Genomic DNA, 24,426 nt, shown 5'->3' with positions numbered 1-24,426 from the left:
TGGGGGGAAGGGGAGAGCACAAACATTAAGATCTTAAGGGTGGATAACCAGGAAAATATTTCTCCCTGCTCTGAGGACAAGGAAATACCTCTACCTTACACCAAGAATCTTCCTCGATAGGGCCAACAACAGGAAGAGAGAAAGAAGAGAAATTCTCCCTTAGAAGATCTGTCCCTAGAATATCTGGTCCCTAGACCAGACACTTTCTCTCCCAAGTGGCTAAGCAAAGGCTATGCTCAGCTGCTCCATCGTGGCAGAACAGCAAGGGTCTGGTAAAGGGGCGCGCAGGGCAATGCACAGGGAGGGAAGAGCGCCTGCTCCCTACCCCCACCACCCCTTCCCACTCTGCATATCCCTCAAGTTCCCAGTGCTGCTGGGAAGAGAGCAGGGCACGTGGAGCCCAGCTGACCTGGCAGAGAGGGAGCTCTCCAAAAGGCTTGGGGTCTGACAACAGAACAGGGAGGGGCGGTACACACCAGCACCTCCTAATCGGCAGAGGTGGCCATGTGTTTCGGAGCCCCTGGAACTGATCGTGATGCCTCCAACTCTAGCAGGCGGGTAAGGTGGCCCAGGCTGGCCTGGCTCTGGACCTACAAAGCCTGTTTTCTGGGCTGTTGGTCTGATGTCGGCAAGAAACAATCCATCCACTCCCACCATTAATTATTCACAACAGAGAAATGCACCCAGAAAGACACAATAAACAAGGGTAATGTGAGTGCTTTAAAAGAAGCTGCCACACTCCAGTGGGAGACTCGGGAATAGGGCCTGAAAATGGCCTGGCCAAAATCAAGAGCAAGGAAAGAGCAGTATTGGAAGGAACGGCCTCTGCCCGAGCTGCGCGGAGCTGGGCACACGCCGCTGCCTGGTAAGCCGTGGACCGTGAACTCCTGGACGGCAGGTCCTGGCTCCCTCATCTTCCCTTCCCACCGTCCCTCCCCTCACTCCCTCCTCCTTTAGTGGTGGTGTAGAAACAGCAGGTACTCAATAGATGTTAGAAGATTTAACGCATGACCCTGATGGCGCACTCTCCGGTTATCGGTCATGTAGCCAGTCTTCCTTTTTGTATTTGGCCAAAACACTTTCCATCCATATGCTCCCTTCCGTTCTCTTCTTCGAGCTAGGCATGGTGCGGACTCCCTCCAGTCTCAGTGGGGCTGACTTGCGAGAAACTTCCCCACGTTCTCTCCTTCAGTGGTACTTAGATCTGAACCCAAAGCTAAAATAAGTAATCAATGGAACATCTAGAATTCAAATGCTCTGCGTCTCTGTTCTAGCCATTTGGCAGTCACAGATGCGACCAGATGCAAAAGGCCCTTGAGAAAGCTACAGGCCTGGGTGAATGCCCTAACCTCTCCTCAAGCCAGTTATTTTATTTGTAAAACTAGGTAGGAACGGTTTTAAGGTTTCCTTAGTAGTCTAAGAAAATATAGATAAATCGAGGACCATCTTTGGGGTCAAAACTTTCCCACCTGCCAGCTCTCCAGAGGGCCACTAGGTTATCTCACTTCAAAACCACATGTCTAGTTAAGGAAGACACAACCCACTACTAACCTAACCTTGATTTTCTGGAAAGAATAACTAGAGTCATTTCTATTCAAATAGAACAGGAAATGTGCACATCTAAATCACAAGTTTTCTCTGGCTTGTTTAAAATCCCATGAAAAAAAGTCACTGTCCAAATTAACACCATGTTCCTGACTGTCAAAAGTTTCAGCTCAGCACCGAGGAAGATGCCTTATGAACCCCAAAAATCTGAAACAGTGAGCAGCCACGGCTCCTAGATCCGTCCCACGGGCTGACTGCGTGATTAACATCTTCTTCCTACTGCCGTGTCAATACTGAGACCCGCGGAAGAAAGATGACTCATTCCTTTGAAGGAAAATATGAGGTGGTTGTTTTGTATTTGGCAAGAAGGGCGGACCCTTAATGAGCTGAAATCCAGCCCACGTCTGCAGGCTTGCTTCCGCCGCAATTCGTTAAGTGCACTCGGTCATTCATCTTTTATTCCCTATGCTCGACGTTATTGTGCACAGACAGTGGGAGGGTGTCCCAGAATGAGCAGGATGAGGCCTTGCAGCCTACCTAGCATAGGAAACTGGGACCCAGAAAGGTTAGCAGATTTGCCCCTGATCACAAAGCAACCTAATGGCAGAGCAGGACTAGAGAAAGTCTTGACTTCCAGTCCCTAAAACGTCTTCCATCACTGAAGAGTGGCTGGTAAAGTGACTCACTCCTGCCTTCTCCGAGAGTGAGGCCACTCACTGTTCACTGTGGTTCCTAAATGCACTGAATGCCTTCTGTGTCAGGCCCTGTGTCTGCACAGAGACATGAAAGTCACCTAGACAGACCTCTGTCCTCAACAGAGTCCTGGTCTCAGGAGGAGACAATGGATGGTTTACTCTGGCAACAGTGAGTCTGATGATGGCACGTGGTACCAAAGGACCAGAGAGGGACACACACCCCTCAGCTGAAACAGAGATCGAGGAAGAGAGGCCACTATCAGAAGCTTTCTGGAGGCGGTCACACATATAATGAGCTTAGAAAGGGCACCACACGGGGTAAGCACTCATGTCAGCTGTTGTCATTTTTAGTCTTTGAATTATCAGTAATTCCCTCACAATTCCCCTGACGTTGTGGAGGGCCCTGTGTCGGCTGCGGTCTGGGAAAACTCAGGGACACACTCTGTTCTGTCTTGGTCTGAGGGAGACATGGAAACATGGGTGCATCCTGGTGACCCCTGAAGGGCGAGCCAGGGCTAGGAGGTCCTGCCAACACTCCATGTGAGGCTGTCCCACTGCTGTCAACTTTGGAGAAGGCCTCGAAGTCCTTGGCCCCACCCTGGGAAACTCACCCATCTGTGTCCCCACCACAGACTCGGCACTGGAACGTGTTCCACTTGCTTCTGCCTCCCAAGCTGTCTCCCACCTCCGCCCTCGAAGATACACATCCATTCACGGATGGCGGATGCCCGCGGGAGAGCCTCTGGGACAAGCCTCAGGCTGCAAATCTTAGCAGAAAGGATGCCATTGCTCGTAGAGAGGGGAGACACTGCTCCTCGTCTGCAGCAGCCCCCCACCATCCCCTGCCCAGGAAGGGGTTAGTTGCGGCCCCGGCGCTACCCACTCAGGCACCAAGGGCCCCCTGTGCCAACCTCCGGGTACTGGAGCCAGGTGGGGAAAGCCATCAAAAGCATGCCCCACAGTGAGCCAAACTCACCCAGTCGTCCTGTCCCTCTGGGGTGGCAATCCTGGGATATGAAGTTAGGGGTCCCACCTGGTCATTTTGCACACAGACCCCGAGCCCCTCTGAGCCATAATGCAACCACGCGTTAGTGACACACATGTTAGGGACACGCACAGCAGTGTCTACCCTGACCACAGCTGAGTGCAGCAGTCACCATAGCCACAGTCACTTTCTAGTGGGACTGATCGGCTGAGCTGCTGCAGGGATGAGGGCCTGTGAGCCCGGCCCACCTCCCCTGCACTGCCTGGCTGCCCCCCGCACACTCAGGAGCACTGGGCGCACTACCTGAGCCGGGACAGCAGCCCCCTGTCACCCGTCAAGGCACAAAGAGCGCAGCACTTTCTGCAGCCAACGGCCGTACACAATGAGCCGGCTTTGCCTGCTGTGCTTTCTGGCCTCCACGCAAACAGGGAGGAGAGAGGGCTCCTTCAGATCCCTGTGGCCCTGTGTCTGTCGTGGCCCCAGGACCGGCTCCTTGGCAGGGACCTTCTCTTATCTTCTCCTCTCGGGCCTCCCGCAGCTCACATGCTGTTCTAGGCTCTACAGACAAAGGGGGTTGTTCAATGAGCAAGTCCTTGGTAGAAGAACGATTCAAGAGGAGAATCAAAGTGAAGGAACTGGATTTGGTGAGGCCACGTGACCACCCAGCTATTTTTATATCCTACTGTTGCTAGGAGGAGATACTAGGAAGCTCCGAACCAAAGTCAAAAAAGCACGTTTTAATGAAAGGCTTTTGAAAGGACGGCCTGTAGATAAGAAAGGTAGCAGAGTAAAGGGTAGGGGAAAAGGAAAAAAAATTTGAAACACGCGTTGTTCCTCTGTTTGGATTTCAAAGGGACGTTTTCTTCAAAAACAAGGAGAATATTTTGTTTGTACACATATGTATGCAGGCTTCCAGCTCAACAGAGGTTAAAAAAAAAAAAAAAAAGAAACCAATGAAAGAAATTTAAAAAATCGACTGAAGGGAGAGGGCAGTGAGAGAAAGATAATTTAGCATAAAGATATCCAAACAGGCAATGGTAATTTTGTACATCTAGGTAGCTATAGAGGAAGCCTAATTATCTTAAAAAATTAGCCTCTATTAGCTTGGTAACTTTAATGCTGGAATAAAATTCAGGAAGAGAAGCAGGAAAAGTAGGAGTACCATATGGGATTTCTGGTGAGAGACATGAAATCAGATTTCAAATGTACGAGTAAAATCTCTAAAACAAGTTTGCAAACTAGATGTTCTCTCCCTAATGCATTCCACGAAAAATTATAGGCACAAAACAGAGGAATCATTTGGAATATATTTTCTGCAGGGGAAAAAAATCCTGTCACAGAAGAAGACGACGTCATCTGAAGTCAACACCTCTTTAAGAAATTCCCTATTTTGAGAGCTCCTATGCAGCAATGAAAGGCAGAACACACCAGAAGTGTATTTTGAAAGTGAGATCTGTTAACTCCTGGGATTTAAATTTAATGTTAAAGGTGCTTCGAAAACAACTGCTCAGTCACACGTTATTACACTGCAGCTCCCGGGAGCACAGGCACCTTCCCCGACCCACACCACCATCTCCCAGCAACAGGGGTGTCGGCAGTCACTCCCCGAGAGTCTGGGGACTGAACGAACGAGGCGCAGCCGTCTCAGCCCCTTGAGCTTCCTGCGTGCTAAACCTGTGTCGTGAAGCAGGCCTGGTTTTCCAGCGTGGAGACCGGACGGCACTGGCCGGGATGCTGGATCTCGACATCCAGGCTCCCAGTGAGCGTGAGCTCAAGCCGGATACGAGTCACCTTGACCTGCACCACCACCTCCCTGGAGACCCCGAGAGAGCTGGCTCTGGGGAGCAACAGCGCTGCTGCCCGTGTCCTCCGCAGTCCCAAGTGCTTCTGGTTGGGGCTGTGACCTTCCTGGGCCTGTCATCTGGCCCGCAGCACACCGGTCCTTGAGCAGCAGAAGCTTGGACGGAGGAGAACACGTCTACACCACATCCCTCACTCCTCATGTGCTTCAGCAGCCCCCCTGGATGAAAAGCAGTAGGGAGAGCCTCCGTGGGGAAACACGTCGCAGGCACAGGAAAGTGACAAGCTCAGCTCGCGGAGGAACCGACCCTGTGTGTACACTGAGGAGAGGCACGCGGCCTTGGGGGTGTGTGTGTTTACGCACGATTTCAGTGCTGAGCACGTCACAGGTCCCACGCCACACACCCAGGTCAACACCCGCGCTCACATTTCATGGGGGAGCTAACCGGAATCGGGTCCAAAGGCCGGTGAAGAGTGGCGTGGCCTAGCTGCAGCGTGTGGAACTGGACAGAGGCAGTGATTCACCATGTGTGGATGTACGATATGCAGCTGAACTGTTCCCTTCAAAACAGGGACTTCTGTTATGTGGGTTTCCCCGCAATTAAAAAGAAAGTCATAGTGTGTGTGGTTGGGGCTTTCAAATGGCTGTGGGTTAAATGAAATTAACTCATGTCGGGGGCTATAGTAAATTCTCAATGTTACTACTATTACTTTTTATATGAGCTTCAGCACTCGAGTAATAGAGTGACTTTCCTTTCTAATTTTTAGAACCCCCTCCACCACTGGTAAAGAGACGAGAGAAGCAACAAAATCAGCAGACAAACCACACTAAAGACAGAAACAGGGCTTATGTCTGTGTTCTCCGTTGATACAAAAACCTTTTCCAAATATGGAGGGAGTAAGTAAATAAATAAAGGAACAAACAAACAAGTAAACACAAGAACAGCAATGACCTCCACCTCTCAAACTCTCAAAGACCAGGAAATGGGAGCACCAGGTGGCTCAGTGGGTTTCTGACCACGTCTCGATGTCAGCTCACATCATGATCTCAGGGTCCTGAGCCCGAGCCTGCCTCAGGCTTCACACTCAGCAGGGAGTCGCTTGGGAGTCCCTCTCTCTCTCTCTCTCACTCTGTTCTCCTGGTCCCCGCCCCCCGCTCACATGCTCACGGAACGCATTCTCTCTCTCTTTCTCCCAAATAAATAAGTAAATATTTTTAAAAGCCACCAGGAAATGATTCATCAGCTCGTCTACAAGACAATTTGACAAAGGTCTGTTTTCAGGGGCGCCTGGGTGGTCTGGCCCGTTAAGTGTCCAACTCTGGATTTGGGTTCGGGTCCTACGATCGAGCCTCATGTTGGGCTCTGTGCTACTTAGGGTTCTCCCTCTCCCTCTCTCCTCCTCTCCACTGCCTCCTGGTGGCACACACTCTCTCTAAAAAAAGAACTAAAGTTTACCAAGGAATATCCATTATCCTAAGGACCAAAATATTTTATCTCCATGCTCTCTCATAGCCATGTTTATTCAAGCTGACAACTCCGTAATTAAAGCCCCTACGCTGCTACTTTATTTTCCAAGTGGGTTTTATCTTTCTGTCGCTGCAGAGGCCTTCTGCCAGGACTCTTGCAATGTGGGGCGTTAAGGACCCCTGCTTGTTGGTATGTCCCATTCTCAGTCAGGCAACATTTCTCCTCCTATACTGGTCTCTTTCAGATCAGAAATTCCACAAGAATGGCAGGTAATAAAAATGTACATCTTGGCCAATTAAGAAATAGCATTCTTTGCTACTATTATGTATTTCCTGTCCTATCTCCCTATATGCTAAAATATACAGTGTTTTTGCTCTAATACGATTATATACATTACTGAAAGATTGCATATTTTACAAAATTAACTACCAAAAATAACAGTTTCAGAAAAATCTGATTTCGGTCATTCCTCTCAAAACCTATGGACCTACAAAACACGATAAAAATAATAATTGATAACCTGGAGAGTTAATCTGGCCACCTAGGCAGGTGGTGCAGCACAGCCAGTGGCTAACTCAGCCAACATTTAAAAAACACACACACACACTCATAAAACAATAGGGGTAAAACACAATAATGCTTTAATTAGAGCAACACTGGCAGGGGCCCAGGCACAGGAAGAATCATAAGCTGCTCTAGCCAAGAGCCATGAAAGGCTGACTGCCCCTGACTAGGGAGGGGCCCAGGGCCAAGTGGTCTTTCTGATCACGGCCAACACACACACACACACACACACACACACACACTCACACACTCACAGCAACTGACCTAAGGACTTTGCCCTATGCAGCCTAAGTTCAGAATTATACTCCCCCTATACTTGTTTCCTTTGCCTAGGAAAATTTGTATAAATCAGTGTAACTCCGGTTCTGCTCAGACATCTTGCCCTCTTTGACCAATTATGTCTGAGTGGACCTGTCTCCCAGAACAAAGCACCTGGCATTTCGTGCTGTCCTCAGAGGAAGCGGTCTGAGCCAGCTGAGTGTCCTTATAAAGGTCGTCTGCATGTTCGTGAGCAGAGACAGGTGAAACCAAGGGCAAAGGCCTCCGCAAACTGAGTTTTCCCCATCCCATAACCAGTCCTATGTCCTATGAAAGAAATAATGCCCAGAGAAAAACATGACCACAGAATCAAACCCACAGAGAAATGCAAATACTTACATATAATATGTTGGATAGAGTCCTTCAAAATACCAGCAGTGTTTTTTGGCCTCTGTGCACTGAAAATAGAAGAAAAACTTTATCAGTGGAAAGTCGTCTGCATATTGTTAAGAATATCTGACAAAAAGACACAGGATGGATGAATTAATATACCTTGAAGTGTGGAAAGCAGAGGGTTAGGGGAGACAAAGGATTAGAGGGAGATCTACCCCCATGATGACTTTCTTTTAAAGAAAGATTTTATTTATTTGAGAGAGAGAGCACAAGCAGTGGGAGGGACAGAGGGAGAAAGAGAAGCAGGCTCCCCACTGAGTAGGGAGACTGATGCGGGACTCCATCCCAGGACCCTAAGATCGTGACCAGAGGCGAAGGCAGACTTTTAACCAACTGAGCCACCCAGGCGTCCCCACAATGACTTTTTAATTTCGCTAATTTTACATCTATTTCCCTATAATTTTTCTAGCCCTTATATCCCTAAATATATGGACATGATCAATTCATTAAAAAAGTAAACTGAAGACAATCCATTTTTTAAAATTCATATGGTAGCATACTTCAAATATCTAAAATATGCTAAAAATAAAGTATTACAGATATCCCCATTTCCCCCCAACCGTCATTTTTGAAAGGTATTTCCCAGTTTTTACATTTCTAGATCTTCATATTCCAGTGTATTCCAAAGGCCACATTCAAATCATTGCTCTCCCAGTGGGGGTCTACAGCCGCCTGCCCTTGTAAATCAGGATTCACCTGCCAGCATCCGTGGCGCCCCCTGCCCTCGTTCCGGGGTGGAGCAACTGAGGAGAAGAACACGGAAGGGTAACAGGTGATAGGAGCCTCCCCAGTGCTTTCCAAGGAAGTCTGACACTTGACATGATGGAGGGCAGAGCAGACGTCATGTGACCTGCTGGACTGACTATCTTACACACCTCCAGCAAGAGAGAGAATGTGGGCCAAGCGCTGAGTGAGAGCTCCAAGCAGGAACACTCTCACGGACCTGAACACAATTTGTCTACAATTCTTCAGCTTGTGCTATCATTTTTTCTTCAATTCATGTCGTCCCACATGCATGATCCAGTTCACTGGACCCTATGTATACACAACAGGGTCAAAATATTCACAGTGCAAAGCTACCAGCACGTAAACAAGGAGAGGCATCATGAAAACACGTCTTCTTTGGGCAAGGCTGGGACGAACTGTCTCACTCCGCCCTCTCTCCTCCGGGGTGGCCTCGCTCTGCCTTTCCGGGCCCTAGCAGATATCCGGCAATGCCCTCCTGCAACGGTCTTCCCGACAGCTCTAAGAAGTTTCAGAGCAGACCCCAACTCTCAAGCAGAGCGCCAAGGGAAAGGTGAAAGCAAATACTGTGTGTTACACCGGCTAAATCAGACGGGTTAGGCAAAGAGCGGGAAACTGCGTTTGTTCAAATGTGCTTCAGGACCCTCAGAAGCACACTCGGCAGCCTGAAGTGACCCAGTTTTATTAATGGAAAATGGGTTTAATTTAGACTACGTTAGTTCCTGCCCAGTTCAAGAAATGAAATTCAGACAGCCGAAGCAATCAACTTATTTTGGCAAAAGGAAGAGCAATTTCAGGTCTCTGCCCTAAATTACAATCCATTCCACTAGCTCCTCTATTATAAGCTGAGAAACCAGGTCATTCCTCCAGGTAGCATATTAAATGTTTCTCCTTCATTCTCTGTCACTACTGGAGATAGGCACACATTCTCTGCCCTAGACACTCAACTCTCCCCAAACTGTCTTATGACTACAGGACAGCAGAAAAGAGAAGCCGACCAACACACAGGGGCCTGCTCCCATATCTGCCATGAACAGGCTGACTGACTCTGGGAAAGGCAGAGCTCCCTGAGCCCAGCACCCAGCTGCCTGAGTGGTGGTGGTCTGTGACATACACAGAGGAGTGTATGCGATCTGTGGGAATCCATGGGAGCAGGTATGAGCTTCAGAACTACAACAGGATCTATAAAAGCACTGAATCATTACAGACAGCAAAACTCCCAGACACTCTCGTGGGGAGCCTGTTTCTCTCTCTCCCTCTGCCGTCCTCCTGCCCCTGCTTGTGCTCTCTCGCACCCACTCTCTCAAACACATAAACAAAATCTTAAAAAAATAAAAAAAGGAAAATTTTATGGCCACACTTCCTGAACAGAAGAGAAAATACCTTTAGAATGGAGCTACCTACCATTAAAACATAGATTCATTTTATCCTTACTTGAAATTAGCTTGAAATGTGCAAATGTCTAGGCAACTTCCCATTATTTTTGGTACCTGGACTTTTACAACAGCTTTCTTGTAAGGAATGTTAACACTGTAATAACACACCCATGTACTTCACCAAAGGTAAAATGGGGTATTATTCCATTTTATAGCTAGATTACAGGAAGAACACAGAGTCCCATATGTCATTAGCCAACTGAGAACACTGAACGAGGGCTATGAAGTCCTGGGAATTTTCAGTGTTGAGCCTTTCCTTCACTAAATGCTTGTGAACTGAACCCCAGGTGTCAAAGTCAGCTCGCACGCCAACCAAGAGCACGACGGCAAGACTGAAGATTAGGTTCCCTAGGACAGGAGGTGGACAGGACGATCCCTGCTACAAACCACCCGGGGCCAAGAGCCAGGTTCTGCCAAGTGGAAGTCTACCACCAAGCCCTATCAACCCCAATCCCCAAATCTAGCAAAAGCACCAGGATTCCGGGCAGAGCCAGAGAGCTGGAGCTTTGGCCATATGGTCAAAACGGGAGTTTGTGAGGGATGAGTAAGGAGGGTTTCCGGAGCATTCCCAAACTCTCAGAAGGGACCTCATGAGCAAGCAGAGGGGTGGTAGGGGGACAGGCAAAAGAAAGGCACTGTGCTAGGGTCCACTGGAAGAAACACCCAAGTCAAGGGGGATGGACGGATCCGTCCCACAGAAGAGAGATGAATCAAAACCTAGAGAGCTGGGTTCTCATGCTGAGAACGTACCAGCCATGGTGCCAGTCAGTCTGGACCTCAGACTTTTTATTTTGAAAACAGGACAGGCTCCCTTCTGTGCTGAATTTGTAAGATGGCTTTATGAAGTAACTGCGATTGAATGCCTCAAGTGCCTGGCCAGACCAGGGTATAGTTCACCGAATCTCAGGCCCAGCCAACAATTCTATCTCTAAATGTGTGTCCTGAATCAAGCTTTCTTAATTCCCTGCAACAGATGACTTCCAAGACTCATTCTCCTGTGATCGCCTACCATCGAAGAGAAGCAGTGCTTCCAAGCCTCTTGAGAGGCAACTTCCATGTATTTAGTACCTTACATTTGCAAGGAAAGTTTTCCAAAATCACGCTAAAATAAATAAGCCCTTATCTAAAAAAAAATTCTAAGTATATAAACTAAGAAAAAAAAAATTTCAGGGTTATGTCCACCCTAAAAATAGGCCTACCCATTCTACCATAGTTACTGACAAGATGCTATCATGGGTTTTTGAGGATTGACCATCTACTGAAACAGAAAGTATATCTGTTAGGAAAGGCCGGGTCAACTGCTCTGTTACTGACCGGGCAGTCCCACAGCCAGGGTGCTCTAGGAGTCTGGGCAAACCGTAGGCCCTCGATGCACTCATAGTGTAATATTCCTTCCACGGGGACAATGAAAGTAGTAATAAGCATAATCCTGTATTTCTCAAAGAGATCATAAAGAATAGCAACAATTTACAAACTATTAACAAAGCAGCAGAATATGCAGGATTGTGAGGAAACACATATTGTAAGGAGCAACTCAAACGAGGGTAATCTAAGATTTAGCCTGGAAAGGCTCGTGAGACATCTGTAGTCAGGGAAGAATCCCAGTGATCTATTATTCAAGGACTCGGATATTTATAAATGTAGCTGAGCTCTCCTAAATATAGTCATCCACACTCAGCCAGGATCTAAATAAGCCCAAGGAACAAATCCTTGCTAATCCCCAACAGTAATCCTCACACTGACATAAATTATCCTACATCCATCTGTGCTGAATAAGGGAGGCCCCAGAAGCCACTGTTTAATAAAACGGCGCATCCTTTCCTAACCAAGGTAAAAGACGGGTTCACCACAATAACGAAAGGGCGACTCTGAGAGAAACGAAGCTGCCTGTGACTTTGGGGTACATGCGAGTGAAGAGTTAAGGGACTAAAGGATTCAAAACACTGGATTTTATCAAAATTCCACCCTTTCTCTTCTGTTCAAAGGTGGGGGGGTGGAGCAGGATTTCTACATGAATAGCAAACTGGAGACCTGGTGCTTCACTAAAAGAACGAATCCCACTGGCACCTGGAAAGCAAGGATTTTTTTTTCTTTTTTTTTAGCTTATTTCACTAAGTGTGTCCTGGGCAAATAAGTCCACGACTCGCTTCAAAATGGTAGGAAGGCCCTGGGAGGATCAACTTGATGACTCTCTTTGTCAAAGGGGAAGGATGTCCTGCCGTGCTTCGGTGCTGCCTTCCTATCCATCAAGGCTGAACTCGACACACGCCGAAGGATCGCGGCTGCATTCAGCTCCAGCCCAATTAGAGCGGACACTGACACGCCCCACAGACTCTGAACAAAGGGAGCCTCCTGGGTGCTGGCGGGGTTGCTCTCAGGACCAGGGACAGAGGCAGAGGGCAGGGAGAGTCCTTGCTGAAGTCCAGGCAAGGACTTGTGGAAGCAGAAACGGGTAATTACAGCAAGGTCTCTACATTTCAAGTAATAAACAGGAGTAAACACGCTGGAGGAAAACAGGAGTAAAAATTCCTGTACTGCAATTTTACTCAACTTCCCAAGTGCTAATTACTGAATCCTCTGGCGTACGGACATTCTCTTTTTCAGAACGTCTCATCTCCAAGGAACCTTGATTTTTTTTTTTTTTTTTTTAAGAAATAAGAGTATGAGTTTTCTCATGAGCATCATTTATTAAAGGAAAGAAAGCTGAGAAACTTTTTAAACAACAGAAATGAAAGATCCTCTAGTGTCTTACAGAAGAAACCAAACAGACATTCCTGTATTGCCAGCAAATAATCATTAGAGATGTAGCACTGTCTATTAATATCTTAAAGATTCTAGGGGCATGTAGACTACAAGACACAAATCAGGCTGAGCTGCATATCCCTGGGAAAATTTTGTGGACTCTCAAAACTTATTCTGAATAAAGACTCCTTGTTAGCTTTATCTGCTTAGCAGAAGAATGGTAGGGGAGCTTAATTAAGCCTGTAACCTTAATGCAAGTAAGTAAAACTCCTCATCTCCAGGAAATGAAAATTAATCAATAACCAAAATTAAAAGGCAGACAATAGCAGAAAATATAAGAGCTTATATAATTCAATAAGAAAAAGATAAAAAATCCCAATAGCAAAAAAAAAAATAAAACAGATACAATTCTTCAAAGAAGAAACCCAGTCAATAAAGCTATTTTAAGAGATAAAATTCACTAGTAACAAACTAAATGTAATTTATAAATGTAAATTATAATGGTATGGTTTTAGCTTTTTTAAATTGTTAAAAAAACAAAACAAAACTGGTGTCAACTGTTGATGAGGGCATGAGGGAAAAAAACATACCACATAATAGCGTTGGGAATATTATGTCACAGGAAGACAATTTTTCAATATATATCCAAAAACCTTGAAATGTTCTCCCCAGAGCAATCTACACATTCAAGGCAATCCCCATCAAAACACCATCGACATTTTTCACAGAGCTGGAACAAAAAATTTCTAAAATGTGTATGGAACCAGAAAAGGCCCCAAATCGCCAGGGGAATGTTGAAAAAGAAAACCAAAGTTGGCAGCATCACAATGCCTAACCTCAAGCTACATTAACAAGCTGTGATCACCACGACAGCATGGTACTGGCACAAAAACAGATACATAGATCAATGGAACAGACAGAGAGCCCAGAAATGGACCCTCAACTTTAGGTCAACTAATCTTTTACAAAGCAAGAAAGAATATCCAGCGGAAAAAAGATAGTCTCCTCAATAAATGGTGCTGGGAAAATTGGACAGTCACATGCAGAAGAATGGAACTTGACCATTCTCTTATACCATACACAAAGATAAACTCAAAATGGATGAAAGAACTCAACATGAGACAGGAATCCATCAAAATCCTAGAGAAGAACACAGGCAGTAGTAACCTCTTTGATCTCGGCCACAGCAACTTCTTGCAAGACACATCCCTAAAAGCAAGGGAAACAAAAGCAAAAATGAACTATTGGGACTTCATCAAGATAAAAAAAAAAAAAAAAAAAGACTTCTGCACGGCAAAGGAAATAGTTCACAAAACTGAAAGGCAACCTATGGAATAGGAGAAGATATTTGCAAATGACATATCAGATAAAGGGCTGGTATCTAAGATCTATAAAGAACTTCTCAAACTCAACACCCAAAAAACAAAGAATACAGTCAAGAAGTGGACGGAAGACATGCACACACACCTATCTCCAAATAAGACTTACAAATGGCAAACAGAAACATGAAAAAATGCTCCACATCACTTGTCATCAGGAAAATACAAATTGAAACCAAAATGAGATGATACCTTATACCAGTTAGAACAGTTAAAATTAACAAGACAGGAAACAACAGATGTTGGTGAGGATGCGAAGAACGGGGAACCCTCTTACACTGTTGGTGGAAATGGAAGCTGGTGCAGCCATTGTGGAAAACAGTGTGGAGATTCCTCAAAAAGTTAAAAATAGAGCTACCCTATGGCCCAGCAATTGCACTACTGAGTATTTACCCCAAGGATACAGATGTAGTGAAAAGAAGGGGCACACGCACCCACCCCAATGTTCATAGCAGCAGTGTCCACAACAGCCAAACTGTGGAAGGAGCCAAGATGCTCTTTAAGAGATGAATGGATAAAGACGTAAAGAAAATTACTGAGTGTTCAGAAAGGATGAATACCTACCATTTATGTCAACAGGGATGGAATGAGAGGGTATTATTCTGAGTGAAGTAAGTCAATCAGAGAAAGACAATTATCATATAGTTTCATTCATATGTGGAATATAAGAAATAGAGCAGAGGATCATAGGGGAAGGGAGAGAAAACTAAATGGGAAGAAATCAGAGAGGGAGACAAACCATGAGAGACTCTTAGCTAGGGGAAATAAACTGAAGGTTGCTGGAGGAGAGGTGAATGGGAGGATGGGGTAGCTGGGTGATGGGCATTGAGGAGGGCACGTGACGTGATGGGCACTGGGTGTTCTATGCAACTGAAGAATCACTGAACACTACATCTGAAACTAATGATGGACTATATTGGGCTAACTGAATTTAAATAATAAAAAAAACCTTGAAATGCACCAAACTTAAGGTTTGGTTAACAAAATTATAATACATCCAAAAGATACCTTAGTAGGCATATACCATCAGATTCTAGAAAAATATACAATTGTATGAGAGCACTTTGCTCAGAAAAATAAAGCCAATAAAATAGCATAACTGGGGTAGCATTTAGTTGTTTTACACCACAGCAGAGAGGAAATAATATGTAAAGATATATGCCAAAGTAATGACAATAAATTATGTTCTTGGTGGCATTAGAGAGGATTTTTTTCATTATTCAATTTGGTAATCAAATTTCCAAGCTTCCTCTATGTAACTTTTGTATGGAACATTTTGTTTCTAAATTTGTTAAATTTTACTTTAAAAAGCAGATCACTTGGGCACCTGGCTGGCTCAGTCAATTAAGTGTCTCCCTCTAGCTCAGGTCAGGATCCCAGAGTCCTGGGATGGAGCCCCACATCGGGCTCCTTGCTCACTGGGGAGCCTACTTCTCCCTCTCTCCCCTGCTCATACTCTCTCTCTCTCTCGCTATCTCTCTCACTCTCTTCCAAATAAATAAAATCTTAAATAATAAATAAATAAATAGTAGATAACTTACAGACCAAAAACAAGTGGAGAGTGGACATAAAGAGACATTTAAAATGAGGAAATATAATTGGTTAACAAAAGCAAACATTATCCTACTACTAATTAAATAAAAAGTAATAGATGAACAAGGTTTGTGGAAAATAATATACAAGGTGTAAAGAAGGGGCACCTGTACCCCAACGTTCACAGCAGCAATGTCCACAATAGACAAACTGTGGAAGGAGCTGAGATGCACAGACCTATCTCCAAAGAAGGGTGTATGAAATAAACACTCATACAGTCAGCAATTAAAACTGTATTTATAAAAAGTTTAACATCATGAAAAATGCACATTTTATGCAGTCATTTTAAAACACACTACATACATTTAATTTGAACAATGTAAAAACCAATAGTATTTGTAGGAAAAATGGGACAATACAAGCCTAAATTTATAGTGTTATTTTGGGACAGTGTGATTTCTTTTGGGTTACTTTGCAAAAATCTCTTTACTTGAACCTTAAACTCTTCTAACAATAATCAGAAGCTGTTGCGGCATGATGCAAAGGGTATGTGAGTCCTAAACTGGTTTAAAAGATGGGATCCACTGAAAGACTCAAAACACTTAGGCACACAGGCATTCCTAGTCATGCCATTTGAACACAAGAGTTCTAAAAACCATGCTTTTTAAAAAACCGTTATCAACAAAGTATAATCATGAGACAGTCAAGAGATCCAAGTTCTACCTCAATATGAGGTTTGATTTATATACCATTATGTTGGAAAACTTACACTCATGTTTCTCCGTTACTCTCCCATGACTACCATACTCACAACACTTCTGATACCCCATGTGTGGGTGTTTTCCCCACTCCTCCAAGTAACTCTGCGACACCAGCTGGGTGTCCTCCAGTTTAGGTCAGTCCTGACACTATGTACCAGGAGACCACATTAGATCACACAGGCTAAGGGCTCAGTCCTACAGGAGTGCCTGTTCCCTCCCTCCCCCCTTGTCACCTGGGCTTCTGATCTACTGGCAACGGACCAGAGGTTCCCACAACCCCCTTCTTAGGTTCCATTTGCTATAATGCCCCATAGAACATTTCACTCACCAAATCGCTGATTTATTATAAAAAGATATAATTCAGGAACAGCCAGATGGAAGAGACGCACAGGGCAAGATAAGAAGAGGTGTAAAAGGTTTCCCATGCCCTCTCTGAACACACCACTGTCTCCAAATCTCCACGTGTTCATCAACCCAGAAGTTCTCTGAACCCAGTCCTTTGGGTTTTTATGGAGTCTTCATCACATAGGCATTAGTGATTAAATCATCAACCACTGGTGAATCATTCAACCCCCTTTCCCCTCCTGGGGGGAATCAGGGGAAGGCCTGAAAATTCCAACCCTCTCACCATATGATTGGTTCCCCAATCAACCAGCCTCCCCCAACCTCAGGTGCTTTCCAAAAGTCAAGTTATTAATATAACAACAGATGACTTCACTAGGATGAAAACCAAATATGTATTTCTTAGTATAAATCACAGTATCACAACCACAAAAGTCACCCATTTTCAATGCACAGTTTGGCGAGTTTTTAGAAATCTTTCTACCTTGTGCATTCAACACCATAATCCAGTTCCAGAACATTTCCATCACCCCAGGATGTTCTCTCTTTTCCTTCTGCAGTCAATTCTAGCTCCCATCCCAGCACCAGGCCGCACCGATCAATCCTTTAGCTTTGTCTTGTCTTTTCTACAAGGTTCAATTACATGAAATCATAAGCCTGCAGCCCTTTATGTCTAGATTCTGTCCAGCTAGTTGTGAACTAGATCAGCAGTTCACTCATTGTTAGTGCTGAATACTAGTCCATTGAATGATACGCCCCATTTTGTTTATCCATTCATCTGGCTTATTTCCTTGTTCGGGCTATTGTGAACAAGGTGCTATGAATTTCTGCATGCAGATCTTTCTGTGGACATATGTCTTTATTTCTTGGGTCCATCCCCCAGGAGTGGAAGTGCCAGGCCATAGGGTGACTCAGTGTTCAGCTTCTTGAGGAACCCCCACACTGTCTTCCTGGGCAGCTGAGCGGGCTTCCATTCCCACCTGCAGTGTGAGAACTCTAGTTCCTCCACATCCTCACCAACAGTTGCTGTTATCTGTCTTTGTGATCTCAACCATCTGATATGGTACCGGTATCCTGCTGTGGTTCTGGCTGGCATTTCCCTAATGACTAACGAGGCAGAGCAACTTTTCACTCTAGCTGCCATTTATGCAACGCCTATTCTCCTCCAGGTACTCGTCGTATAAAATCTCACTGAAAGGCATAATAACCCTGAGAGTTAGGCAGCGTAGGTACTTACAGCCGAGTAAATGAAGGTCTCAGGTGACTTAAGGTCACACAGGAGATGAGCAGGTCACCCGTGTGATACAGGTCACACAGGAGATGAGCAGAAAGTTGGGGTTTGAACAAAGTCTGCAGGTTTCTAACGTCTGTGCATGTTTTTCTGGCAGTGTACAGGTGTCGCAATTTTCTGTGTCACAATAATTCATAATCCCAGGCTTTGTTATGTCTGTCACATCTCTCACAGGGAACCAGAGTGAGATGTATTTCAGGCATGGTTTCATTGCCTAGAGGAAGACTAAACTGACGACTGAAACCGCATGAAGGACCCCACTTCCATCTTCCCAAAATAAACTTCCGGACTTATTAGAAATTACATGTTAGAACCCCCTCAAGACTCAGCACTATCATTTACTGCACCCCAAGAGCAGAATAAAGGACACAAGCACTAAGCAACGCCGTCCAGATTGGGCCAACAGGCTGCGAACGATCACAAACCCAAGGAGCCCAAAGCCTATCCTGGGGGCAAACCAACCACTTTCCCGCTCACGAAGTGTTCTCAGCTGCTAGAAGTACTCAGAGGTGCTACTTTATAGCCCAGAACAGCACAAAGCGAACACACAAGCTGCAGCCAAAAAAGTCTATGTGACAAATTTTCCAAATGCCACGAAACATCATTCATTCAAAACCTGATGACTGGGAGATTTATTTAGAATAGTCTGAAAGCAGTGATAACAGATGGAAATAGTAGAGCTACTGTTATTTGCCGGCAATGAATGAATATAATCAACCTTAGTTATGGGCCCAACTCTTAAAAAAAAAAAAAAAAAAAAAAAAGAACAGTGCAGAGATGAAACCTTTGGATACTCTCCCTCAGGGCCTAGTCCAGGAGGGCCACCCCTTTCAGTGTGACTGTGGAGGAGGAGAGCTATGTTATGAGAAGGTCAACAGACCGGCTTGGCAACCACCCGATCTCCAGCGTGGGCGCCCTGCTTGGGTGCTACATGGCACAGGAAGTGACTGAGAAAGCCTAGCCTGGCGTCCCCAACCACACCACACAGTGTCCCCCAAATGGGTAACAGACATAAACTGAAAACACCACTCTTCTCCAGTTGGGCCTAAATCCTTGCCAGCAGACCCAAAACTTAACCACCAGACTAATGAAAAAATACCAGCTTCTTCTCTTCTGTTGCCAGAAAGCCCTGGAAAGATTAATAAGCACAGCAGCTTCAAGAGCAAAATGCCAAAAGGTAAATACAGGCTCCTAACTTGGGCTGTGTTCTAGTCTCCCTGCGGGACTTCTACTTTAGAAGGAAAGCATGTTGGATTCTCTGATAGCATCCAAACTGCTCCAAGTGTGGATTCTAAGTAAGAAGCCCAAGAGCCGAAAAAGAGCTGCGATTTAGCTAAACACGGTGAGAAGCTGAACCATGGGGTCGCCCACATTCAAAAGGCAGTACAACATACATCTCCTGCCAAGCATCTCCAGCCCGTTCTTTGCCCCCAGAAAGCCCCACACCGTTGTTCCCTGGGTCTTCACGTTACCAGTGCGGCCCCACATTAACCCCCAGCACCCACCGCAATTTCACCCAACAGCGACTCACCCTTCAGCTCTCAACTGCCCTGTGAATTTCTTCCTAAGCCTGAATGTAGAAGGAGAACCCTGGGGCCACCGCCAATACAGCCTGACCCACCATTTACACACTCTGGACTTGTCCTCTGCAGGCACGCCGATTTCAGTAACGGGCTGTTCACTGGGGCTCACAGCCCCCTTATTCTCCGAAACACAAAGGCAGGCACGTATCAGCGAAACCCATGTTTGGTTCCCTAAGGCGGCCACGCTGCTCCGTCCGCACAGCGTACTTAATACCGGTGCTTAAAGAATGAAAGGCAATTCGCCCCCGACACAGCCCCCGGGGGGGGGCGGTCTGGGGGACCTGCCTCGTGTACCTCTAACTTGCCACTACACTCAATTCGTGTGTTGAGCGCTTTGACCTCACCCTCTTGATCCTCTGTTTTTAGGTGCCGGTAACCCTCCCAGAATTTTCTTCCTTACCTTTCTCCTATTGAGTACTACGCGGGGTGGGGGTGGGGGACGAGTGAAAAGAGGAAGGAGAATGGCAGAACTCTGGTCTAAAAGGAAAACAACTCTAAGTGTTGCAGACAGCAATGGCATTCCATCCCAAACACGACATTTATGGAAGAATCCCAGCAGATTTTTCATAGCTCTGTCTCCTAACTCTGTCAGCTATCATTTCTAATAGCTGTCACTGAGTCCTGTTTTTTTGTTTTTTTTTTAAATCTATGATGGAAATCATTTTGTGGGGGGTTTTTCGGGGGGTCGGCGGGGGGATGGAGAAAGAACAGGAACATGACGCAGTAGCATAGCGAGAAAAGCAGATGCAAAGCAGATGGCAGAACTCATTCTACAGACGTGTAGCAGACAGACGTTCTTTGGGTTTTCTAGGTCGAATATCTAAATTCCACTGGTCTGGCTTGGCTTCATTTCTCCTGTGTAATTCTCTAACCCCTGGTCTTGGCACGTGCACGTCCTGTGACGGTCACCAGCAGCGTGTGCCCGTTCTCACTCCCCAGGGTGAGCAGCTGTGTCCGAGACCCGGGGCTGCCCTGGGTTTACCCTGGTGGGAGGCATCTCTATCTCCAGCCTTCGGAGCCCAAAGTTCAATATTTCCGCAGACTGGGTTTCTGCTCTTGAGCTCACTCTGCAGTTACCCTGTTTCTGACCCAACGACCCAACGACCCCCACGTTTCTCCACGGTAGATCTCGTGCAGGTGTCTGCTGTGCAGGGCTCTGTCACAAGCCAGGGACCTTTTTCCAGCTGCCACCTGGCATCTGGACCACATGCCCACAGGACCGTGAGAATCAGACATGCAGAGCAGAGAGCATCTGCCTAACCCCCCACCCCTGGCTTCCTGCTTCTAAGAACAGAGCCACTCGCTCTCCACCAGGGCAGGTCAGCTGCATGCTGAGCCCGCTCCCTCCCCAGCACATCTCTCCTGGGCGGCCCTGGAGGCCAGGAGGTGAGGGGGAAGAGCGTGGATGCTTGCCTGTGGGGGAGGCAGAGGATGAGGAGGGACAGGCAGAGACCAGCTGAGACAGGAACGCCGACTCCAGGCTGGGCGGACGGCCTCAGCAGCCCGCATGGCATTCCACGCTGAGTGGCTGCGGACACTGTCCTCGCCTCCCTCCCTTCTCATGAGACTTAATAACGCTCAGGGGGCTACGGGGCTCAGGGGGCTACACCGCACTCCGCAGAAGACAACCCAAGAGAACCGGGCACAGCACATCAAGTCCTCGCTCCGCAGTCTCCAGTCCCCACTCCTTACAGCTCCCGTCATTTTTCCTCCTTGAGGTCACAAACCGCTGTCTTCTGGATAGAGTTTTACCCTGCATAGGGCTCCGTCTCACACACACAGAAGTGGTGGGGCTCCTACAGCACAGCTTCTGTCAGAACCCCCAAAATGCCTCACTGGCAGACTGAACTCTAGACTCACAGGGAAGGTCCTGCCTCTGCCAGGCCAAGCCCTCTGATTCCCAGCGCAGCCGCTGCCTGCCTCTGCTCCAACCTCAGCCGCCTTCCACCTCCCCGACCCCGCCGGAGCTCAAGCTCCCCACGGCACATCTAGACTTCTTCTCCACCTGCAGTGCTCTCCCTGGCGTTTCCATCGCAGGGGCTCGGAAGAAAACTTCCTGTACTTCCAGAAAAGGAGATGTTACTTATTCTCCTTGGGGCTATGACTGAAATTTAGTGAAACAATAAGCACTTAGACATTCGAGGATTTTCATGTGCATTATCTTCTCATTTGGTCCTAAAATGTATGAATGGGCAGGCTGCTGAGCCAGGAGGCATGCCCTGTGCAAGCTGTCCCATGATCCCATCAGAAAGGGACTGTCCCTTTGTGGCCTCTGTCCTGCGGCCAGCGTGAGGCTGTCTCCAAGAGCCTGCGCTCTCTCCCTGGTGAGGGTGCACTATGTCACACCCTTGCCCGCCCGCGTGCACAGTGTGTGGCCTCTTCTCCCACAGACCAGGAGCCTCGGAAGTTCGGGGACCCTGCCTTGTTCACCTGTCAGCTCCAGATTCTGGCCCAGGGTAGGGGGTCAGGAAATGCTTGCCTCTTCCTCTTCCTGCTCACAAGTTTAAATTTGCTTTGACCAAACAGACGGTAGTTTGGAAAGTGGCCCTGCCTGCTTTCCAACGAAGACCTAGCCAGGCAAGATTTCATGTAACAAGGACAGAGAACTTAGAGAGCACCTCACGCTGCCCGAGAGCTGAGGGAAACAAAGATGGAAAAAAATGCCATACTGTCTCTCAACGTTTTCATGAAGGTAAAAAGAGAAAGAACAATGGAAATCAGAGTAAAACGGATGGAAAAACAAAGCACAGGTGGTCGAGGAACACTGGGCTGAGGGGTAACAGGGGCAGGGCACGGGCCACAGGGAAAGTGCGCCCACACCCGCCCGGATTAACACAGGCACCAGCCTCCTCTCAGCGGGACAGGAAACTCACCGTAACTACCCAGAATGGTAACAGGAAGTGAACAGAATGAAACTCAGACAGTGTGAATCCACAGCTCTTTCAGCAGAACTGGGGTAAGGAGGAAGGAGGGGCCTGCCAGGCAGCAGAACCAGATTTAAGGTTATGTCTAAGAAATCTGGAAGGTTCGGCAGAAACGCCGTCAGAAGCTTCTGGAGGGAAGGGATTGGCAGTGGACTGAATGCAGATGGTTAATAAAGGCTTCTTCAACTGACTCTAATTACTGAAGCGGGCAGGCCTAGAAGATCCCCTCCTCCAGATCGAGTGGGACCTCCATAGAGGGAAAGGCTGCACGTGGTTGGCTCTGACACTGTCTGCTCTGCTCTGACGGCTTCTGCTGGTTTCCTCAGGCCAAACCCACAGAGCTCAGCTATCGCATGAAAGACGGAGCCAAACATCTCACTGAATTCTCTCCTCTCAGTCAGATGGGCACGTTAGCTCACATAGAATACCCAGGGCTGTTTTTACCAAGAGAAAATCTATGTGAACCAAACCCAGTCAGAACAGCTACTAAGCTTTTTTTTAAGGATTTATTATTTGAGAGAGAGAGAGAGAGAGAGAGCGCACGCGCACAAGCAATCAAGGGGAGGCGCAGAGGGAGAGAAACCCTCAGGCAGACTCCCCACTGAGGGTGAACCCCCCAAAGCGGGACTCAATCCCAGGACCCTGATGAGATCATGACCTGAGCCAAAATCAGGAGGTGCTTCACCGACTGGGGCACCAAGGTGCCCACAGCTTTCACACTTTTGAGCAAGTAGAGACACGTAAGTCAGACAAAGTAACGCCACATTTGAGTTTCTGGGAAGATAACATACAATACGCCCTATGATGCTCTCCTTTCTGAAGCTCAAACTTTGAGCCAGGCTTCCATCCAACCATCAGCCAACCAACCACCTGCAGGCGCGAGAGTATCCTGTATTCGGTTCAGCCCTGCACCAGCTACTGGGACGGGCACAGAGCAAAGGAGCACAGTTAGCAGCTGGCCCACAGCTACTTGCCATCGATCAGGTCACACAAATGAAGCCAATTACAGAACGATCACAAAGAAAATGCCAGTAATATCCTCATCCACTGAAATATAGACAATAATATCTACCTCACTGACAGTTTTATAGGATTCAATGAGGATACAGTGTTTGTAAAAGCACAAAAAATGGGCCTGCCCCCGCTTGCCCAAGCCATTAAGAAACAGTCACCTCCCAACAGCTGCCACGTCTTCCCACTTCTAACTATCCCAAAGCCTTTAAAGGAAAATCCAATTCTCAACCCATCTGCAAAAGGTCACTCCGCTAAAATCCACTCGGTAAGTACTAGTACATGTCGAAGGCGGTACCAGCCGGGGTGGAGGCCTGCATACATCCAAGCAGTGATCTGCCCACATCCGTCACTGCTCTCCGCAGCTGCTCCCCACAAGCTGGTGAGGAGGCTGAGAGGGTCCCCTGGGGAAACCTCAGCTCACAGTGAGCAAGGAGGCTCCACAGCCGGACCCAGGCATCAGCTCCGGCCTCAGCCATGCCCCGAGGCCTTCTGCCTCCTCTGCCCTCAGCTGCCTCAGCCCGCCCGGGCTTCGGGACACCTCTCTTCAGCTGCTAACAGTCGGAGACTTTTACTGCTCATCTACAGATTCTGTCTCCAGGACCTGCATACTGGAAAAGTGTTTCTAGAACATGAACCACTGAAAAGTCTGGGACTACAAACCAGAATGGGTAGGTGCTATTCACCGATACTATCTCTTATGCAGTCGGCACTTTGGACAGCTATCTGTTGCCTGCTTGGAATTATCTTCTCTAACCAAGCTACACTGATCCTTCCACCTGTCCCCAAGCCCAAAAACTTAGTCGTGATCCATCCAGCCTCCAAAGTAATACAAAGATGCAAGGAATAAGTTCAACACCGTGAAATGGACAATATATTTGGGTCTTTTTCTTTCTTTCCTTTTGTATTTT

The 24,426-nt window shown here is 47.0% G+C and overlaps 1 protein-coding gene across 1 annotated transcript in view; it reads right to left on the bottom strand.

The window, feature by feature from the left end:
* The window catches only part of LOC111157078 (vesicular, overexpressed in cancer, prosurvival protein 1), a 113,459-nt gene that overhangs the window by 54,370 nt on the left and 34,663 nt on the right, over positions 1–24,426 (bottom strand). Inside the window, exon 2 of the mRNA XM_022518303.1 lies at positions 7,716–7,774. Coding sequence (XP_022374011.1) covers positions 7,716–7,774 — 59 coding nt within the window. The remainder of the gene's footprint in view (positions 1–7,715; positions 7,775–24,426) is intronic.

Source organism: Enhydra lutris, unplaced genomic scaffold, assembly GCF_002288905.1.
Source record: "Enhydra lutris kenyoni isolate GAN:26980312 unplaced genomic scaffold, ASM228890v2 scaffoldscaffold51, whole genome shotgun sequence".
In the NCBI taxonomy this organism is placed as follows: domain Eukaryota; kingdom Metazoa; phylum Chordata; class Mammalia; order Carnivora; family Mustelidae; genus Enhydra; species Enhydra lutris.
This window is presented reverse-complemented; position numbering and strand designations above follow the sequence as displayed.